Below are 21,669 nucleotides of genomic sequence, written 5' to 3'. Positions count from 1 at the left end.
AAACTGTCCTTTTAAGAGAAAGAAAACTAAATCTAATCTTGTACCAGTGTATTTTCCATATGAAAACTCATTAAAGGGGGCACCTAGGTGGCTCAGTTAGTTCAGGGTCCGATTTTGGTTCAGCTCATGATCCTAGGGTCCTGGGATCAAGTTCCAGGTCAGGTTCCCTGATCAGCGGGGAGTCTGCTTCTCCCTCTGCACCTCCCCCTGCTCCTGTGTTCTCCCCCTCTCTCTTTCTCTCTCTCAAATAAATAAAATCAATCAATCTCATTTTAAAAAGTCCCAAATACCCTTAAATCCCTTCCAATCTTAGCTAGCTGAACCAAACATAGACTTCCTTTCCCAACATACCTTTTTCACAAATCCTGGTGGTTTTTTTTTTTTTTTTTTTTTTTTTTTTTTTTTTTTTTATCACCATTCAGATTTTGTCCTATGTTTTATTCCCACTTTTTCTCATTCTGGAATAATCATTTTATTTCTTTATCTAGTTTTCATACACATTGTTTCTTTTCATCCGTTTTACTTTTTTCTTTTTCTTTTTTAAGTAAGCTCTGCACCCAACATGGGGTTTAAACTCATGACCCAGAGTTCAAGAGTCATCTGCTCTAGGGACTGAGCCAGACAGGTGCCCCAAATTGTTTTTTTTTTTAATTGAAATATAATTGACATATAACGTTGTGTCAGTTTATGGTGTGCCGTGTTGGTTTGATACATTTATTTATTTATTTATTTGAGAGAGAGAGAGATTACAAGCAGGCAGAGGCAGGCAGAGACAGAGAGAGGGGGAAGCAGGCTCCCCGCTGAGCAGAGAGCCCAATGCGGGGCTCCATCCTGGGACTCTGGGATCATGACGTGAGCTGAAGGTAGAGGCTTTTATCCACTGAGCCACTCAGGCGCCCCGGTTTGATACATTTTTGTATTGCAATATGATTGCTACAATATTGGCTAACACCCTTTTCAAGTCACATACTTATCTCTTCCTTTTTGTGTTGAAAACCAGTTAAGATTTAGTATCTTGGTAACCTGGAAGTTTGTCATATAGTATTGTTGACTTTAGTCACCATGTTGCCCTTAGAGCTCTAGAACTTACTTCTAGTGATAAGTTTGTACCCTTAAATGTCTCCCCAACTCCCCACCCCCAACTGAGAACCACCATTCTACTCTGGTTTTTGTAAGTTCAGTATTTTTTAGATTCCACACATGAGTGATATCACATAGTCTTTGTTCTTCTCTCTTGGATTTACTTTCCCTAGCATAATGCCTTCAGGGTCCACCCATCTTGTCAAAAATGGTGGGATCTCCTTTCTCATGTCTGAATAATGCTCAGCTGTGTATGTGAGTGTCTCCTTTATCCACTCATCTGTTGACAGACACAAAATAGCCAGGCACCCTGTGGTTAATTATTTTAAGACCTTATCTGTTGGGGCGCCTGGGTGGCTCAGTGGGTTAGGCCGCTGCCTTCGGCTCAGGTCATGATCTCAGGGTCCTGGGATCGAGTCCCGCATCGGGCTCTCTGCTCAGTAGGGAGCCTGCTTCCCTCTCTCCCTCTCCGCCTGCCTCTTTGACTACTTGTGATCTCTCTCTGTGAAATAAATAAATAAAATCTTAAAAAAAAAAAAAAAGACCTTATCTGTTGGCTCGATATTATGAAAGGTGAGGACTAGAACTTTGATACTGTCCACCATCTTTCCTCCTTCTATTCTCCCAATATGGCAATATAAAAAAATTGGCCAAATCAGTATTTAGGGTTTATGCTATTATGGTAATGAGCCAAATAGTGAATTATGATCATTTTCTTTCTTCAACTTCTTGTTTACCTAGAGTTAACAATTGCCTCTTTTCCTCATTAGTTTTCTATACCATAAACACTCTACTTTTCCTAAACCTTCCATTGAAATTGTGAAAAAACAGGGGAGCCTGAGTGGCTCAGTTGTTAAGCATCTCCCTTCAGCTCAGGTCATGATCCTATGGTCCTGGAATCGAGCCCCACATTGGGCTCCTTGCTCAACGGGAGTTCTGCTTCTCCCTCTCCCATGCCCCCTGCTTATGTTCCCTCTCTCACTATTTATCTCTCTGTCAAATAAATAAATAAAATCTTAAAAAAAAATTATAAAAGACAGTGGTGCCTGGCCGACTCGGTTGGTGGAGAGTGGAATTATTGATCTTGAGATTGTGAGTTGAGCCCCACATTGAGTATAGAGATTACTTTAAAATCTTGGGGTGCCTGGGTGGCTCGGCCAGGACCTTAGGGTCATGGGATTGAGCCCAGTGTAGCCCTGTGTAGCCCCATGTCTGGCTCTCTGCTCAGTGAGGACTCTGTTTACACTCTCCCTCTGTTCCCTGCCCGCCCCTGCCCTCCCTCCACTGGCTTAGGTGATGATCTCAGGGTCCTAGGTTTGAGCCTGCATCCGGTTCCCTGCTCTGCTGGGAGCCTGCTTCTCCCTCTCCCTCTACTGTTCCCCCTTCCTGTGCTCTCTTCTGCTTGCTCTCTGTGTCAAATAAATAAACTCTTTTTTTTTTTTTAATGTGTAAAACAAAGATAAGCACACCATGAATGCTAATTTTCACTTGGTCAAACTCATCAGTTATACCCCTTCTATTCTTCTGGGAATAGTTCTGGAAGTCCTCTGTTTCAGTCCAGGCTGATCGCTCTCTGAGGTTTGCTGCAGAGGTGTCTTTCTGAGGGCTTCTCTCTTATGCTGGAGTCCGTGTATTCTCTTTGGTTTACTGTCCTTAACCCCCCACCTCCCAGATTACATTTTCTAATAGTTTGCTAACAAAGGATATATGGAAGGTAAGTTTTTTTATATTGTAATATCAAATTGATATTACAATTCAATTATCAATATGATTATCAAATTGATATTGTAATATCAAATATTGTAATATTTGATATTATAATATCTGACTAGTTGTGTGTAGGATTTTATGGTGGATGTGGACAATCTGATATCATCTACTTCCTAATTCCTCCCTGTTTTTTTCTCTATAAGTACTTGAGATGTTTTTATTCCCAGTGTTGTGACATTTTGCCCAGATAAATATTACAAGAATAATCCCATTATGACATTATTCTATACTTTTACCTGAACTTGTGTACTACTATGGAAACCATAGTATTATGTATTAATTTGTACTTTTCTAAGTGATCAGAATATGTCATACTGTACTTAACAATGGACAATTCTTCTAACTTTATTACCCCTTCCTGTAAGAAAAGTCAACAGAATTTATTCCTTTTCCCCTACAGAATAGGAAGTAATGATCACTAACTTACTGACCAGGCAGCAAGACCTGTTCTGAATACATTTACATGTATTAACTCATGCTAATTCTCCACACAGCACTTTGAGGGAAGTGCTATTATAATTCTCATTTTAAAAATAGATTTGAGGGGCACCTGGGTGGCTCAGTGGGTTATAGCCTCTGCCTTCAGCTCAGGTCATGATCCCAGGGTCCTGGGATCGAGCCCCATATCGGACTCTCTGCTCTGCAGGGAGCCTGCTCCCTTGTCTCTCTCTTTCTCTCTCTCTGCCTGCCTCTCTGCCTACTTGTGATCTCTGTCAAATAAATAAAATAAAATAAAAAATAAAAATAAAAATAGATTTGAGGGGCGCCTGGGTGGCTCAGTGGGTTAAAGCCTCTGCCTTCGGCTCAGGTCATGATCCCAGGGTCCTGGGATCGAGCCCCACATCGGGCTCTCTGCTCAGCAGGGAGCCTGCTTCCCCCTCTCTCTCTGCCTGCCTCTCTGCCTACTTGTGATCTCTGTCTGTCAAATAAATAAATCAAATCTTTAAAAAAACAGATTTGAGATATATAAGACTTGAAACTCACCCATTTAAGGGGAGAGTCTAGTGGCTTTTAATAAATGTATAGGGTTTTGCAATGGTCACAGTAATCTGATCTTAGAACATTTTCATTACGCCAGAAAGAAACCTTGTACCCATTAGCATCTCCATTTTTCCTGCCTGTCCTACTCTTTGGTCCTAGGCAAAAACTAATCTTTCTGTTTCTATGGATTTGCCCATCCAGGCATATCATACAAATCTCATACATCTCATACATAATGTGGTCTTTTTAACTATCTTCTCTCACTTTACCTAATGTTTTCAAGGTTCATCCATGTTGTAGCAGATAACAGTACTGCATTTGTTTTTATGACTGATTAATAGTCCATTGTACGGATGAACCACATTTTGTTTATCCTCTCATCAGTTGGCGGACATTTGGGTGGTTACCACCTTTTGCTATTATGAATAATGCTACTATGAACACATGTGTCTAAGTTTTCATGTGTTTCTATTTCTCTTGGGTGGATGTCCAGGGAGAGAATTCCTGGTTACATGATGTTTAACATCAGAGAAACTGCCAAACTCTTTTCCAAGGTAGCTGTACTATTTTACATTCCTAGCAAAGTAGGAGTGTTAGAATCTCTCCTCACCTACACTTGCTGTTGTCTCCCTTATTCTAACCATCCCAGTGTGTGTGTGAAGTGGTATCTCATTGTGGTTTTGAGTTGCATTTTCCAAAAGACTGGTGATAGTCAACATTTTTTCATGTTATTCTTGGACATTTATATATCTTCTTTGGAGAAATGTTTAATCATTTTCTTTGCATATTTTAAAATTAGATTGTCTTTTTTATTACTGAATTGTAAGGGTTCTTTATACAAGCTCATTCATTCATTCGTTCCTTCCTTCCTTTAAAGTAAGCTCTACACCCAACATGGGACTTGAACTCACAACCCTGATTTCAAGAGTTACACACTCTACCACGAGCCAGCTAGGTGCCTCCTTTATACAAATTCCTTATCAGATACATGATTTGTGAATATTTGATCCTATTCCTTGGGTTATCTTTTTATTTTCTCAATGGTGTCTTTTAAACCACATATTTAATTTTGATGAAGTCTAACTTATGATCCTTTTATCACTTCTGCTTTGGTGTCCTAAGAAATCATTGTCTAACCCTAGATTTATACCTGTTTTTTTTTTTTTAAATCTGTGAGTTTTACAGTTTTAGCTCTTATATTTAGATCTGCAATGGTTTGCAGTAATTTTCATGTATGATGTGATTAGGGAATAAAAGCCTCATTTTAGAGATAGGGATACTGATGAACCAAGTGGTAATATGGCTTGTCCATGGCTCTACAGCTAGTTAGTGGTGTAGTTCAGAATTTGAACTTGGGCCCTCAGATTCGAGAGGAAGCTTCCAGCCCTCACTTGCCCTCAGAATTAGAGTCAGAATTCTTTTTTTGTTTTTTTTTTTAGAGTTTATTTATTTATTTGACAGACAGAGATCACAAGTAGGCAGAGAGGCGGGCGGGGGAAGGGGGGGGGAAGCAGGCCCCCTGCTGAGCAGAGAGCCCCATGTGGGGCTCGATCCCAGAACCCTGGGATCATGACCTGAGCCGAAGGCAGAGGCTTTAACCCACTGAGCCACCCAGGCACCCCTAGAGTCAGAATTCTTGAGTCCAGCTCCAGATCAGCTGCCAGTGCTCTTCTTTTTGAGCCCTGGTTGTATCTGTAACAACACAGGTTTAAGCTGCATCACCCTAAAGGTCCCTCCAGCTTTAATTTGCTGTCAGTTTAAAAATTGTACAGTTCCCAGGGGTTCTCTGAGCAGACTTTTCCCTGGAGTATGTAGGTACCAGCATTACGTGTTGACTTAAAACCGTGTCCTCAAGGTCTCTCCCACATCATCAGGGAGCAGCCAGCGCTGATGGTCTTCATTATCTAGAAATAAAAAAACAGAGGTAGGAGAAATCTCAGGAGTCCCCCATCCTCCTCCCAATGAAAGAACACAAGCAGCCTCATTAGTCACCGTAGCAGGTGGCTGCCTCCATGAGGGTGCCTCCTTTTTAGCATAAGAAGTCCCCAAAGCCCCTTGCTGTGGATGCGGGACTTGGTGCAGCAGAGCTGGGCCACATAGGCCTGCCTGGGGACCCGGGCATCTGTCATCCTCAGTGGTTCCCATGGCTACCAGCCAGATACCCCTGGAGGGAACAGGCCTTTGGTATTAGGGAATTAATGATTCTTCTGCTGTAAACCTCCTCCCGTCTTGTCCCCCGGCCCCAGTCACAAGGGTGTGGAACCTGCACTGTTAGGTTGGACTTCTATGTTCCCGTGTGTTCTGCTGGAACTTTGTCATGTTATATGTTATGTCAGATAGGCCATTCTCTACTGCGCTTAGACCGCTATGTGTAAACTGAAATTTCTCTTGAAATGGCATGCATGTGTTGTGGAGAGGTATTATCCGATAGAGCAAATTGAGTTCTGATGTCAGATCACAGAGTTTAAAGTATAGAATGAGGGCATCTGGGTGGCCCAGTCATTGGGTATCTGCCTTCCGCTCAAGTCGTGATTCCCAAGTCCTGGGATAGAGCCCCTCATGAGGCTCCCTGCTCAGTGGGAAACCTGCTTCTCCCTCTCACACTCCCCCTGCTTGTGTTCTCTCTCTCACTGTGTCTCTCTCTGTCAAATAAATAAAATCTTTGAAGAAATATAAAGTATAGAAGGGACTCCATTTTCAATGCTTGATCCTTTTTGTCCCACTAGTAACTTTTCAGTTCTGGCACAAACACCTTCAGGGGGAGGGAACTCATCTGTAATTTCCAAGAGCAAACTACCAGAAAAGTTAGGGAAAAGCATTCCTTGTCTCTGGATCATTTTCTCCAGACTGGTGTGAGTCATGCACTCAATCCTACAAGCATTTATGAAACATCATTCAAGAACCTGGCTATGAGCCTCACAAAGGGTGTAGAAAAATAAACCCCACCCAGTTCCCAAGTTTGCAGACCTGTGAACAGCTCATTACTACGGTGTGGTAAACGTTCACCATACTCCATGTCATCATGGGTCCCAGAATTACAGTCTCACTGTTGTCTTAATAATGCAGAAAGGTTGCATTGATGAGAATTTACCTCCAAACTCATGAACACACAAACACAGTGAGCTAGACATGGCAATCATTTCCACTATAGCTATCTCCCTAGTGGGGTGAAAATAACTAGTACATGTGGGGGCTGTACTTCCAGAGGTCCCAGGGTTTTGCATTTGCTGCTTGATGGTGGGTTACAGTGGTACTCTTTCCTAGGAGGTGTTTGGGGAATGTCACTAACACTGCTATTAACTGATCTTGCTTTAAAGAAAATAGTTGTATCGAACTGATGCTGGCACTCTTGATCCAGGGACCCAGAGGGGGTCCTGCAGTACTAGACAAGAGGGTCCTTGGCTTCATGCAGGAGAGAAATCAAATGCGAGTCCACAGAGCTTATTGGAGATAGGGGACAGATATAGATGATGTGTCTGGGAGACTCAGAAAGGAAAGGAGCAGGAGTCTCTTCTTTGTTCAAATGGGAGGATAGTCGTCCAGTGTACGTGTGCTCCCAGGCATCCAGGAACCTGTTAGAACAAAGACGGGAGCCCAGGTGTTCTTCCTTGGAGCCAAAGGGTCTTGGCATTGAGATGTCTGGCCCCGGTGGTCTGGAATATGCACATGGCTTTGTGGGGTCCCTCTCATCTGGCCCTTCCTTAGATGTTATCGACTCTAGAGAAATCATTAACTCTTTATCCTTTATAAGGAGGAGATTCTGAGTCTTGTGTAAAAGTGGGGGAGGGGTGCAGGTCCTGGCAAGAAAAGAAGCAAGAAAAGGAGCAAAGAGCAGATTTTTATGGAGTCCTTCCATTTCCCTATCTCAGAACTCTTATTAATTATTAATAACTAAAAGTGTCAACCAAGGTTGCCAGTAGTATATGGGTTAAATATGAGTTTCACATGTCCTGAACTAGCAATCAAAACTTTCAAGGATAACTTAGATAAGAGTTCCTAAACTTTTAAAACTTCAAGTCCTAACGGCCTAAACATTGGAATTAACAGCCTGCTATGCACAAACTTAGAACATTTTATCCTATTGTTCCTGCTCCCAAGTTTCTTTTTTTTAAGTTTTTGTTTGTTTTATTTACTTGAGAGAGAGAGAGCACAAGTAGGCAGAGAAACAGGCAGAGAGATAGGCAGAGAGAGAGGAAGAAGCAGGCTCTCCGCTGAGCAGAGAGCCCAATGTGGGACTCGATCCCAAGACCCTGGCTGGGATCATGACCTGAGCCGAAGGCAGAGGCCTTAACCCATTGAGCCACCCAGGCACCCCTCCCAAGTTTATTTCAAAGCCACTTGTATGCATCTCTACACTTTGTGGTTGTTACTAATGGCTATTCACCAAGTATTTCTAACATCCTACCTTCCAGCTGTTGACTGGAATGCATTTCCTGGTCCTGTCTGGGTGGGTGGGGCCACAGTACTAGCTCTGGCCTGTGAACTGTGAGAAGCATCCTTCTGAGGTTTTCTTTGCTGGGTGGGACCAGAGCAGCCTTTTGGGAAAGTATGGAATTTTCCTTTTTTGGTATCTGTGTCTGAGTATAAGTAACCTATTGTTCAGCTGGGACTTATGGATATTTCGTGGTGGGTCACCTGATGGGCCTGTTTGTAGGTGGGGTGAGATGGTCTGGGGTTGCGTGTCCCTAAAGGTCCTTCTACCTGACTCAGGTTTCCATTGTTCAAGTTGGTTGCCTAAAATTGACCTCTATGTTGGGCACATGGGTGTTATACTACCCCCTGCTTTTCTCTAAGTCTAACAGTATGAGGAAAAATAGAAACAGACTCTCACAGGATCCTGCCCCTATGGCCCTCTCCTCCAGCACCCCGGACAGCATCGGTGGCGGCCAGCCTGTAAGTCCACACCTTCAGTGAGCTTTACAGAGGTGGAGGACAGGAGAGCCAGTGTTCACCCTGTTTCTTATGGTCTCCACTGGTCCATTTGTTGCATAAAAGCAGACAAACTAAGCTGAAATCTTGGGCTGGACACTCACAAGCTATGTGACTTTAAGGCATTTAATCTCACATAGAGGATGACTGCTGTTCACAGCACCTACGTCTCGTAAACAATGAATGTCCTGCCCAGTAAATGGATGAACGTGGATTACATACTCAACCCAGAGCCTGTAACATGATGAAGTGCTTGAACTCGTAGCTTTTCATGACAGAGTGATAAAAACAAGGAAGATCTCTGTGCATGGATGTGGATTGATTTTACTGAGCCAGCCAAGCGCCCCTACTACTATTAGTTTAAGAAAAAAGTTAGGGCACCTGGCTGCCTTGGTCAGTGGAACATGGGACTTTTGATCTCAGAGTTGTGAATTCAAGTCCCAGAGTGGGTGTAGAGATTATTTAAAAATAAAATCTTTTAAAAAGTTGCAGAACAAAATAAAGATGAAGTAGAAACAAAAGAAACCAATGACCTTATCTGTTAAGATGAAATAGGAGGGGAGGGAATGGCATCTACCTCTAAGTATACCTTTTGGTTTTTACTTTTAAAATTGTGTTTACTTATGTTAAAAAAAAAAAAAGAATTGGAAGAACCTTAATTTTTTTTTTTAATTTTATTTATTTATTTGACAGACAGAGATCACAAGTAGGCAGAGGCAGGCAGAGAGAGAGAGGGGGAAGCAGGCTCCCTGCTGAGCAGAGCCCAATGTGGGACTTGACCCCAGGACCCTGGGATCATGACCTGAGCCGAAGGCAGAGGCTTTAACCCACTGAGCCACCCAGGGACCCCAATGCTTTTGGTTTTAAATTCAAATTAACTATATGCCAAGTGGGTAAGATAACTCTACAAGAAAAAAACCTAATTAAGGAGTTTTTGAAGATCATCAAAAGCTCCTTAAGATTAGTATATATATATATATATATATACATACAAATGCTATATATATGTATTTTGCATATATAATATCAACATATAAAGAACTTGGAAAAAGTCTTGTACTAGGTTCATATCCCAAGTAATCAAAGTTAGCGTCATTTAACATGATACCCTATATATCTACCATTCATGGAACATTCCCGCCCAAAGGGTTTCCCCCTACATTTGCTTGTGGTTATGCAATCTGTCAAACCCAAATGGAGGGACATTTAAAAAACATGATACTGGGGCCCCTGGGTGGCTCAGTGGGTTAAGCCTCTGCCTTCAGCTCAGGTCATGATCTCAGGGTCCTGGGATTGAGCCCGGCATCTATCGGGCTCTCTGCTCAGCAGGGAGCCTGCTTCCCCCTCTCTCTGCCTGCGTGTGACCTCTCTGTCAAATAAATAAATAATATTAAAAAAAGAAAAAAAAAGACTTGTTTAAAAAAAGTGATATTAAAAATGTCAACTGCAGGGGCACCTGGGTGGCGCAGTTGGTAAAGCATCTCTTCAGTAGGAAGCCTGCTTCTCCCTCTGCCTGTAGCTTTCCCTGCTTGTGTACTTTCTCTGATAAATAAAATCTTTATTTAAAAAAAAGTCAACTGCACAAGGCATAGGTTAAAAGTGTTCAGGGGTGTCTGGGTGGCTCAGTGGGTTGAGTGTCCCAACTCTTGGTTGCTCAGGTCATGATCTCAGAGTAGTGGGACTGAGCCCCATGTTGGGCTTCATGCTCTGTGTGAAACTCTCCCTCTGCCCCCTCTCACTAAAATACATCAATCTTTAAGAAAAGGGTTCAGATATAATAGGAAGGATGGTGGAACAAACTGGAAAAACTGAGTTCTGCTCTATATCATTAATGGTAATATATCAATGTTAAGTTTCCTAAATTGATGCAAAAGAACATCCTTTACCTAGGAGATTCTTGGCGTACTCATGGATGTAGAAAGGAAAAAGGAAACAAGGCAAAGTAAGACTGAAACTAGGTGAAAGGCTATAGCAGTTCACTACACTACTCTCTTAAATGACTGAAAGGCTCCAGAGTAAGTTTTTTTTTTTTAACGATTTTATTTATTTATTTGACAGACAGAGAGATCACAAGTAGGCAGAGAGGCAGGCAGAGGGAGAGAGAGGGAAGCAGGCTCCCCGATGAGCAGCGAGCCCGATGTGGGGCTTGATCCCAGGACCCCGAGATCATGGCCTGAGCTGAAGGCAGATGCTTAACCCACTGAGCCACCCAGGCGTTCCAGTTGTGTTTTTTTTTTTTTTTTAATATTTTATTTATTTATTTGACAGAGAAAGAGAAAGCACACACACAAGAAGGGGGAGCAGCAGGCAGAGGGAGAAGTAGACTCCCACAGAGCAGGAGCTTGCCATGGGGCTGGATCCCAGGACCCCAGGATCATGACCTGAGGTGAATGCAGATGCTTAACTGACTGAGCCATCCAGGTGCCCCAAGAATAAGTTTTAAAAAAGAAAAAATAGTTGCTTTTGTTTTATTATAACAGACCTAGTATATTTTTTTGTAAAAAATATAATCTAAATGCTTGATAGTTGAGTATACAGCTTAAGTGTTACCTTCCAACTACCTAAGCAGTAGACATTTGGTGACGTAATGAAAAGGCACAGGAGCTCACAACCACATTTATTAGAAAAATACTACGAGCTGGAAGTTCCTTTCTTTGAATGCTGAGGATGTGCTCCATGGGGCCATTCCTTCTGTTTTCATCAAACTCTGCTCAACATGCCAGGAATCCCAGCTCTCTGGATGCTCCCAGGCCAAGGGATGGCCCAGTTCCACCACGAACCCGACCCATCCCAGGCAGTCAGGAAGCAGCGCTGCGTAAGCCAGGCCTACTGCCTGGACCCAGAGGGATCTGGACCTGAGAACCGGGGCAGCGAGGCACCCGCGCACCTCGGCAGCCGCGGTGGCAATCCCACCGGCCCGTGGAGCTTGTACTTCACCTCTTCTTCACAAACTTCTTTCTGGAAGCATTGGGATTTAACCGCCTCCTCCCTGCTCCCAAGGTGTTGTCTCGGATCTGCAGCGTAGCCGACCGGCTGGAGATGTCATTCTCCGCAAAGGGAGATACCCCAGCTATGTAGTCAGGGGCAAACACGTCCGTTTTCTGCCTGGCCTTTCGGGACAGTCTCAGCTGAGGGAAGCGCTGGTCCTCAGTCAGATGGGGGTTGATGGCGTATTTGCCCCCTTTGGGAGTGGGAAGCGAATACTGCAAACAAGAAAAGAAAGGTCATTAGGCAGGCACCCTATCTAGACACGTCTGACCCTGTTAATGTCAAGCTTCCTGACGGCTCTGGATGCGGGCAGATGACATCAGGGGAGTTTATCAGTCACTGCTCCCTGTACTGTGACTACACGCCCTCAGCCATCAATGGAGTTACCTCCAAACACAGAACTCTACTAAGCAGGTACCGTTTTCACTGGTGTGGGTAACTCTGAAACAAGTGTTCTAGGACTGAGCAAATTAAGTAATTACGGAAAATGGTGTCAAGGTATCAGGGAGGGCTAGCATGAACTCTGTTGGGTTGAAATGGAACTTACAAACTCATTTTAAAATACAGATAGGTAACAGAAAATATTCCTGTGTATAATTACATATAATCTCAATAAAACGTGGGCTGAGACATCTCTGACCCCCTAGGGCAAGGAGCCCACCCTGTGCTCAGCTCTGTGCTTCAAAACCCCATTCTCCATAAGGAATCAGAGAAAGGGCTGATTCCAGGGCAGGGACGGAACTCGAAGAGAGCCACACCCTCTTGTGCCACAAGGTAAGGCTGGTTCAAGGAATCAGAGGGGCAGTTCCATGCCAAGCCTCTCCTGGTCCTCTCTGCAGATTCTGATCCTGATGCTAAGAGGTCTTGCTCTGCCAGCTGCAGGCCCGGTTTCGAGGGGAATGGGAGAGCCGCCACTCACCCGGAGGCCCCGAGGGTTCAGCACCTTCGGGTTGCGTGAGAAGTGCATGTGCAGGCTTCCATCGTCGCTAACGGTCACGGACACTTTCTTCAGAGTCTTGTTTCCACAATGCGAACAGAATACTCGGCTCATGTCAGATGTGGTTCTGGAGAGAAAAGGAAAGGTTTGGCACGGAAGCCATGGGGGGCAAACCCTGTCTCCAGAGCACAAGGTGAGTCATGGTTGTCAGAGGAGGAAAAGGAAGCAACAAGGAACAGGGGAGACTGAATGGCCCGACATGTTACAGACCATGGCCGCCCAGCCTTGTGCTGCTGAGACAAGCCGCCACTGCACTGTGCCAAGGGTAAAGGTGAACAAAGTGACACAGGCAGCAAGTCCGTAATTCAGCTCAGAAGTTGAGCCAAATGTTGTTTCGCTAGTAATGAAGTCTTACTAAACTGTTAGGCATTATTCCACAAGTTTAACATCAAAACAATCCTACAGAGCTGGCATTTTGTCCATCTTATAGATCGGGAAACTGAAGCACAGAGCCAGTAAGTGGCAGCTACAAGGCCAGGAAGGTGGCTCCACAATCAGTGCTCTCAATGGCACCTGACTCAAGTCAAAGGGCTTATTCCTGCGGCTCTCCACACCTTGCCTGGAGATGGCAGCCGGGCTGCTGGGCCAGGAGGTAGCTCCAGAAGTGCCCAGAATGTATTAATGAATGCCGCAGGAAACACTGGAAAGCTGCTACGGCTGGATGAATCTCCCAAGAAGCCAAATTCCTGACCTGCAAGTCTCTGAGAATAAACCGCAAGTGCCTCTCAACAGATGCTAGGAACTAATTATCCTGTGAAAGAAACCGTTCAGTCACTAGGCTAATCTCACAAGAATGGAGAATGTTTCTAAGAGCAGCAAAGCATGCATGTTCATTTGGGGAACTTGGGGTTTTATAACAAAGGGCAACGGGGGAAATGGGATTTCATGAAGCTTCACTGTCCTAGGCCTGGTACATTTCCAAACTGAAGACTGAGAAGAAGGCAGAGGCTGGTGGTAGGGCAGGGCCCCTGGGTCACGAGTGCCTGGTTGTCTTAAAGCCAGCAGGGGAGCAGTGGTCCATCACACAACTTTACCCTCAGTGGAACAGCACTAGGGACCCAGGAGACGCCTTGCTCCTCCACGGTATGATTTGTATGGTGGCCACCAAATCTGGACTGAATCTACAGAGAGGCTCTCAGCCACCGCAGTGTAAGATCCCAGGAACATGCTTCCCTGGCAAAGCTCAAGTACAGCCTCGTCTGCTCCAAGCAGGTCTCCAGGACCCTGGGCCTGCCCACAGAATGTTAGCACCCCTCCGGCCCCCCATGAGGACCACTTTATGAGCCAGAAGAGAAGGGCATGCTCTGTGAACTAACAGTTCTCCTGAGAGGACTGTGTCCCATGTTCCAGATATCACATTCTTCTAGGACAATCAGCCCTTCTGATTTTATGCAAGAAAAATCCGAGTTCACCAACTTCTGTAAAGCTACTGCGAGACAGAATCTGGATCTGAACCTGTGTCATCTGAATCCATTCTACTTTTTTTTTTAAATAGAAAATCTAAACATAAAGTAGACCAAAGAACACAACGAACCCCCAAGGGCCCCTCACCCAGCTTCAACAACTATCCATCGATGGCTGTCCTGTTCCATCCTACCCACACCCGCTCTTCCCACCTGTGGATTATTTCAAAGCAAATCCCAGGCATCCATAAGCACCCATAAATGCTGCAGTGCATATGGTTAAATGATGAGGGCTCATTGCTCCACAGTTCACGCCTTTAATCCTATGACTAAGATACTAAGACAGAAGGTCACTGGTGACCTCTGTCCCAGAGGTTTCAGCGCTCTGGTGAGGACAGAACCTAGGTGTATATGAAGGACAAGGGGGAGGAAAACCTACACACAAGGCCATCCTTCCAGAAACTGGCACAAAGGACAGGGAGAAAAGTGGTCCACAGAGAGGCTGCGGGTGTAGATCGTCAGCCGCGTACCTGAAACAGCCGTGGCAGCGCAGGATGTAGCTCCGGGCCTCTCGGACCAGCATGCCGTTCACGGCCAGAACATGCAGCCCCATCTGAAGCAGGACATTCTGCAACCAATGAGCAAAAGCACCACCCAAGTCAGCAAAACCAAAGTCTGACATCTGTATAATTACAGTGAAAGGACTTCACAAAACCTGGTTTGGTTCATAAGGAGCTTTTGCTGAGGGAAAGATCAGGATGCCACTCAAGGCATGTAAACTAGAGCTAAGACCTAGATTTCCCCCTTGTATTTGAAGGGGCCAGGTCTTTGGCCCAGGGCCCCTCACTAAGCATCTCTCTTAACAACGACATTTATCGTGTCACCTTTAAAAGCTTAAAAAAAACACACACACAAACAAAGATATTTATTTTGTCAAAGACAAATACACTCTTTCGGGAGCTGGAAACCTCTACTTTTTCCAAGAACCTAACTGAGAACAGAACATGAAACATACTGAAAGAGAACCAACAACAGACCATGTATAGTAAACATTAAAAACTTAATAAAGACATATATTTTGTCACTATGTTGATTTTCTAGTTCCCAACCAAAACCACAGATAATCAAAGAACACAGGTAAAGTTTCTAGAACCAGGAAAAGAGGCATCAGAGAGTAGAGCTGTACATACTCCTGTGAAAGTTGTTATGAACTAGAGCCTAGGTTCAGCTGATGCCCATCCACCCACCTGCATGGCAAAGTCTGTAGTCACACAGCCAACGCGCACATCCTTTGGGACAGTGCACTGCTCTGACTCCCGCTGTATCTGCTTGATGTTGCTGGGAGTTATCCAACCGCCCGCGTCATCATCGCTATCCTTGTCTTTCCTTTGTTCAAATCCGTTCTCTCCTTCTTCATCCTCCTCACTTGGAACATCATCATCTCTGTCCTTCTGAAACAACAGAATTCACAAAGTCCCAGCCCACGGGAACAGCAGGAAGAAGCTGGCGTGCTGTCCTCGGGGAATCATACACAGGGACTTACCAGCAGCTCATGCAGTTCATGATCAATATTAGGCAAAGGGTTTCTCCAGAACACGAAGGAAGTGAATTCTAAGTTCTCAGGCTCACCAGCTGGCTGTCCATGTTGTACTATTTCTTGTGGGGGTTTAGACTGAGGTTAAAAGAAAAATAATTTTAAAACCTGAAAATTGAGAGGATTATGTACGGAATGATAGATGCCACAAGTCAGACCTGACAGGGGCTGGACAAACTAGGATATTAGTTTAGATAAATGTGGTTCACTGCATGCAATTTGTGGAGATCTATAGCAAAAGAGGGCAGGAGAACATGGATTATCTAAGCAATTACCTTTGAGGGGAGATGGAAACCAGAAATGTGGAGAGGAGTTTCTGGGTGCTGACTTGATAAGCTCACTTTAACCTTTAAAAAGAAAAGAAAAAAGTGACAGCTCCAAGCAGAGAAATACACAGTCTGACAACTGAGTATGAAGAGTAAGTGAACAGAAAACAAAGTATCTTCCCTACAGTTATTAAAAATTGGGAAACATAAAAATAATTATTCAGTGATCCCATAACTACCAAATAATGACTTTGGAATAGTTCTTTTTTGAAATCATTGATGAACAACGTTACTTATAAAACTTGTATCTTATAAAACATGTATCTTGGGCGCCTGGGTGGCTCAGTGGGTTAAGCCGCTGCCTTCGGCTCAGGTCATGATCTCAGGGTCCTGGGATCGAGGCCCGCATCGGGCTCTCTGCTCGGCAGGGAGCCTGCTTCCTCCTGTCTCTCTACCTGCCTCTCTGCCTGCTTGTGATCTCTCTCTGTCAAATAAATAAATAAAATCTTTAAAAAAAAAAAAAAAATGTATCTTTAGTTTATACTTGGGATAAATGCCTAATAGTGGAATTGCTGGGTCAAAAGATAAGGTATTATTATTATTATTACTATTATTATTTTAAAGATTTTATTTATTTATTTGACAGTGAGAGAGAGATCACAAGTAGGCAGAGAGGCAGGCAGAGAGAGAAGGGAAAGCAGGCTCCTCGCTGAGCAGAGAGCCCGAATGCAGGGCTCGATCCCAGGACCCTGAGATCATGACCTGAGCTGAAGGCAGAGGCTCAACCCACTGAGCCACCCAGTCACCTGATACTGTATTATTTTTTAAAGATATACTGTTTTAAAGCTTCTGATACAAAATATCTAACTCCTGGGGCACCTGGCTAGCTCAGTAGATAGAGCATGAGATTCTTAAGCTGACAGTCATGAGTTCAAGACCCCCACAGAATTTATTAAAACAAAACAAACAAACAAAAAACCCCAAACCTAACTTCTGCCCAAAAGGCTGCAGGAAAAGGGCAATTTTTAGGAATCATGAACTGACGGATGCCAAATGGAAACCCAGTTACTAGTCACACTGTGCTCAGTCACAGACTCAGGCTTTATGTTTCCCTTTATCCTATCTCCCTAAAACATTTCGGTGACACACAGAAATCTGTGTTTTACACATCAGTTTTAGACTCTTTGAACTGGAGGGCTCTAAATCTGGTTGAAAACATGTGAAGGCAGTTCCAATTCGTACACAAATGTGAGTTTAGAAGACTTTTGATGATTTTAGACAGAGAATATTAAGCAATTCTTAGTTAACACTATTTGAAATTAATTATTACATGAATATTTGGCTTTTAAAATCTTCTGGCCTGGGAAAAGCCAATAGGACCCAGCCACAAATCAATTAATCTCTTGAACCTAACCAATGCAGGCAAGTCCCTGAAAGCACAATAGGAACCTAGAATTTTCAAAGTGGCAAGAGTTTAAAGAAACAAACAAACAAAACAGGCAAGCACATAGCGTTCTCTCTTGCTTTTGGAAAGAAGTCTATTTAAAAATAGCAAGAACATAGCTGATTTTTACTCTATTTCTGCATTTTCCAAATTTAACCAACCCTTTCTAAAAACCTGCAGATCAAGAGACCGAGATACTGAGATGCATTTGCTAACTGAAACATTAGAACCTTATCGGGATCGTGATCCAGACAAATGTTAAAAAAAAAAAAAATAAAATAATTGGGAAATGTGGACACTAGGTAGACATTTGACAATATTAGGGAATTACTATTAATTTTGTTTAATGATTTTGTGGGTTTTTTTTGCTTTTTGAGAGAGAGACCAAGAAATATCAATGAAATACAATGTCTGAGTTCAAAATCCTAAGGGCTGGGGGTCAGTAGAAATGAACCTGATAGATCATGACTTGATAGGTGTGGAGACAGAGTAATGTGGACACTGGGTCCAACTATTCCCTCTACTCCATGTATCTGATAGTTCCCGGAATAAAAAAGTTAAAAGGAGGAAAACCAATAATCCTCCTGATTTACCTTTTCTGGTTCTTGTTTTAGGTGAGACACCCCAACAAACTCTGCTTCTAACTGATAGGTGAGTGCCAGCACTTGAATATCTGTGGCAGAGAGGCTGGGATAGTCGCCAGTTTTCTTTGAAAACTCAGTCACTGTAAAGAGAGCCCCAACTCAAATTAGAAACAAAAAGCTATATGACCTTGGGGAACCATAGTGAAAGTATGAAAAAGAACTCAGGATCAATATCCCAAGAAAACCTTCTTAATATTTTCATTCATTTCCTTTTTCTACTCACTGTTAAGACATTTGTACTCTCTATAATTAAAATTCAAGCCAGTTAGGTTTACTGTGACATCCTTATTCAGTCCAGACCATGGGACAGGAGCACAAGTTAACAGAAAGTAACTGAAAGCATAATGTCTGCAAATGATGAGAGTTCCTTATTAAATATGGTATTATGTTGGAATAGAAAGTATCTTCTCTGTTTAAAATTCTTTCATTCTAAGTATAACAAGCCAGATTAATAGGATATTCAGATTCCATACTGGGATTACAAGTTAATTCTGTTAATAACTGTTGTAGTTTATGATGAAACAAAATTATTGGACTGCTCTGTAACAACTCTGCTTTATAACAATACCACTCACATTTCCTAAAAAGCAGGTAGTAGCAGCTAAAATTTGTTGGGCACTTACTATTAAGCACTGTACTAAAAGCTTCTTATTTTATCCTTCAACCAAACCCTATTACCATTAGTTACTTCTCAGAAAGAGTAAGTAACCTGTATATAGCCAATAACTGGCAAGGCCTGGCTGACTCCTGACCCAGAGAGCCTCTCTGCCACCATGATCTCCTAGAACGTGGTTCTGAATCAGAGCTGATCAAACAGCCAGACCTCCACTCCCACCCGAGTCGGTCCCGAGCAGGTAGCCTGGGACCCAGCTTCGCCATCAACACCGGGGCAGAGGCACTCACCCAGCCGCACGTACTCCGGGAAGGGCTCCTTGAAACGCAGCTCGTAGGGCAGGACGGCGAGCCTCCTGCGCGTGGCCTTATCCCGAATCTCGTTCACCACATCCCGGATTGTATAGATGTTCTTCCCGATGTCCTGCGGAAAGACCCACACAGCTTACACCCGCCCATACCACGCAATGCACTGACCGACTGCCCACACTACTTCAGGGGTCGCCAACTCGGTCCCGGCTCCTCTTGGCGGTAGCCCTCCTTACCTGCAGAGCCGCGTCTCGCAGGAAAGCCCCGGCATCCGCCACAACGTGCTCCACGAGCGCCATCTTGACGGAACGCGCCCTCAGCGCGCTTGCGCACAGAGCTGGCTCCACCCCTACATTCCAATCTGGGCCTCTGGGAGCCGGGAGGTACAGTTGTGACTTAGCGGCGCCTCCTGGCGGCCGCATAGGCCTTTCCCAGCTCAGGGATACCCTGCGCATGCGCGACGTCTCCAGCAGCCCTGTCAGATGAGGGCAGGTCAAACTTTGGGAGACACTGTAGGAGGTAGGCTCTGGCGGGCCACCCCTTAGCGCCTTATTTACTTTAAATGTAAAACCTGTATGTAGTCCTATTATTACAAGTCAATACAGAGAAACTACAATTCATTTTAAGATCACAAGTCTATGAGATAGGTACTGTTTTGTGTCTAAGGGCTAGCTGCTCAGGACAGCTAGTCTCAGCTAACATGTCTAGTATTCGGTTTTAAGAAGATTAACATCTGGGGGTAACTCTCGATCTCACGGTCGTGCGTGTGGAGCCTACTTACAAAAAGGGAGAAAGAGAGAAAGAAAAGGAAAAGGAAGGAAGGAAGGAAGGAAGGAGAGGAGAGGGGGCAGGAGGGGAGGGGAAAAAGGAAAGGAAAGGACAGGCAAGAATAGATTGATTAAACCAACCCCTGAGCCACTTTCTTATCCATTATGCTCTGTTGACCGCTGCTTACGGACCCCCACTTGATTTTGAGAGTCTTTGATATCCTCGCCCACTCTCTAAGCAAGGCACGTAATTTACTAGCAAATAAACCCTTGCGGTATGGAACTGAAAGGGAGTATTAGATGACTTCTAAATTCCTTTTGCAATCTGAGATTCTATAATTATGAGATCTGGTCTGTCAAAATTCATGCTGGAGAATTTCAGCAAAATGATGACGTGGGTTTTCTGTCATTCATTTTCAGTGTAATTGAGTCATTCCAAGCCTCCTTTGTCAAGTCTTCAATCTTATCACTTGATTATAATTTATTCATCCTACCCCCAAAAACCTTTAAGTGCCCTACGCAGCTCTTTGAACAGTTGCCCAAAGCTCCTTTCTTTCTCTAAACATCTGTCTCAACTTTTCTTACCATTTATTCTCTTCAATGGCTCCTGTCTTACCTGTCCTGCCTGAAATAGCATGGTGGAAATGGAAACTGTTTCTTTCTTTCTTTTTCTTTTTTTAAGATTTATTTTTTAAATTTTTATTTATTTATTCGACAGAGAGGCACAGTAAGAGAGGGAACATAAGCAGGGGGAGCGGGAGAGGAAGAAGCAGGCTTCCCACTGAGCAGGGAGCCCGATGTGGGGCTCCATCCCATGACCCTGGGATCATGACCTGAGCTGAAGGCAGATACTTAACAACTGAGACACGCGGGCACCCCTGGAAAGCGGTTTCTAATGTTCTAGTTGATCATATCAAAATTTTTTGGTTTTTATTTCCCAGCTTTGTTTCTTTGCAAAATTTGACACTGCTGACCATCTCCTCTTTCTGGACTGTCTCTCCTCTCTTGACTTGGGTAATACTTAAGGATCCTGGTCCCCCTGCCTCTCTGATGGCTTCCCATCCTCCTTCACTGGATTTCATTCTGCCTTGCACACAGAGCACACTCCACAGAAATGTCTTGGCCCCTTTGTCCTTCTAAGTTCTCTCCTTCAGCAATACTATCTATCTTCAAGGCTTCAATTATTACATTGTAGGAATGTCTCCCAAATCTTTAGGTCCGATCCCTATTTATTTCCCAATTTAGCTTTCTGGAAACATCCATCTAAAATTTTTAGACATCTTGGGGTGCCTTGGTGGTTCAGCCAGTTAAGCATCTGCCTTTGGCTCAGGTTGTGATCCCAGGGTCCTAGAGTCCAGAGTCTGGCTCCTTGCTCAGCAGGGAGGCTGCTTCTCCCTCTTCCTCTTGCCTGTCACTCTCCCAGCTTGTGCTTTCTCTCTCATATATATAAATAAAATCCTTAAAAATAAATTAATAAAAAATAAATACAAATTTTAGACATCTTCACTCAAGAGGAAGGTTAAAATTGATGTAATTATCTCTTAACCTGCTTAAACTTTTTTTCACTCATTAGAGTTCTTATTTTTTACTAGTGGCATTTCCAACAAAGGCACTCAAGGTAAGAATCTGAGTCATCTTAATTCCCACATTCATTTTTTAAAAAAAGATTTTATTTATTTGAGAGAGGAAAAGAGCACGGGTTGGGGTGAGGGGCAGAGGAAGAGGGAGAGAGAGAATCCCAAACAAACTCCCCACTGATTGTGGAGCCCCACACCAGGCTCAATCCCACAACCCTGAGATCATGACCTGAACTGAAACAAAGAGCTGGACCACTTAACTGACCCACCCAGGTGCCCTCCACCTCTTTACCTTCGTTTGCAACCAG

The 21,669-nt window shown here is 43.8% G+C and overlaps 1 protein-coding gene across 4 annotated transcripts; it reads right to left on the bottom strand.

Annotated features, from left to right (window-relative positions):
• Window positions 1–11,363: 11,363 nt before the first annotated feature.
• Window positions 11,364–19,384, bottom strand: NOB1 (NIN1 (RPN12) binding protein 1 homolog). 4 transcript variants are annotated; one of them, XM_047712234.1, is made up of 9 exons: window positions 19,254–19,384; window positions 19,000–19,132; window positions 18,046–18,176; window positions 16,018–16,089; window positions 15,692–15,826; window positions 15,396–15,599; window positions 14,679–14,776; window positions 12,668–12,812; window positions 11,364–11,963 (listed from the first exon to the last, which is right to left on the bottom strand). In XM_047712234.1, exons 1-9 carry the CDS (start codon window positions 19,314–19,316, stop codon window positions 11,694–11,696), a joined length of 1,251 nt encoding a protein of 416 aa, XP_047568190.1. In that variant the 5' UTR covers window positions 19,317–19,384; the 3' UTR covers window positions 11,364–11,693. The 4 variants fall into 4 exon arrangements, with proteins under 4 accessions (XP_047568190.1, XP_047568191.1, XP_047568192.1 ...); XM_047712235.1 differs by having other exon boundaries at window positions 15,396–15,596; XM_047712236.1 differs by having other exon boundaries at window positions 15,692–15,820.
• Window positions 19,385–21,669: the final 2,285 nt, after the last annotated feature.

Source organism: Lutra lutra, chromosome 17 (genome assembly GCF_902655055.1).
Source record: "Lutra lutra chromosome 17, mLutLut1.2, whole genome shotgun sequence".
In the NCBI taxonomy this organism is placed as follows: domain Eukaryota; kingdom Metazoa; phylum Chordata; class Mammalia; order Carnivora; family Mustelidae; genus Lutra; species Lutra lutra.
This window is presented reverse-complemented; position numbering and strand designations above follow the sequence as displayed.

What these genes read in the sequence shown, in the direction of transcription:
- NOB1 (XM_047712234.1), bottom strand. Translation starts at nt 19,316, where the DNA reads ATGGCGCTCGTGGAGCACGTTGTGGCGGATGCCGGGGCTTTCCTGCGA. An exon ending in TGCGAGACGCGGCTCTGCAG is followed by an intron (nt 19,133 to 19,253) that starts GTAAGGAGGGCT and finishes GTCTTTCCGCAG; the next exon opens with GACATCGGGAAGAACATCTA. An exon ending in CCCGGAGTACGTGCGGCTGG is followed by an intron (nt 18,177 to 18,999) that starts GTGAGTGCCTCT and finishes CTCTCTTTACAG; the next exon opens with TGACTGAGTTTTCAAAGAAA.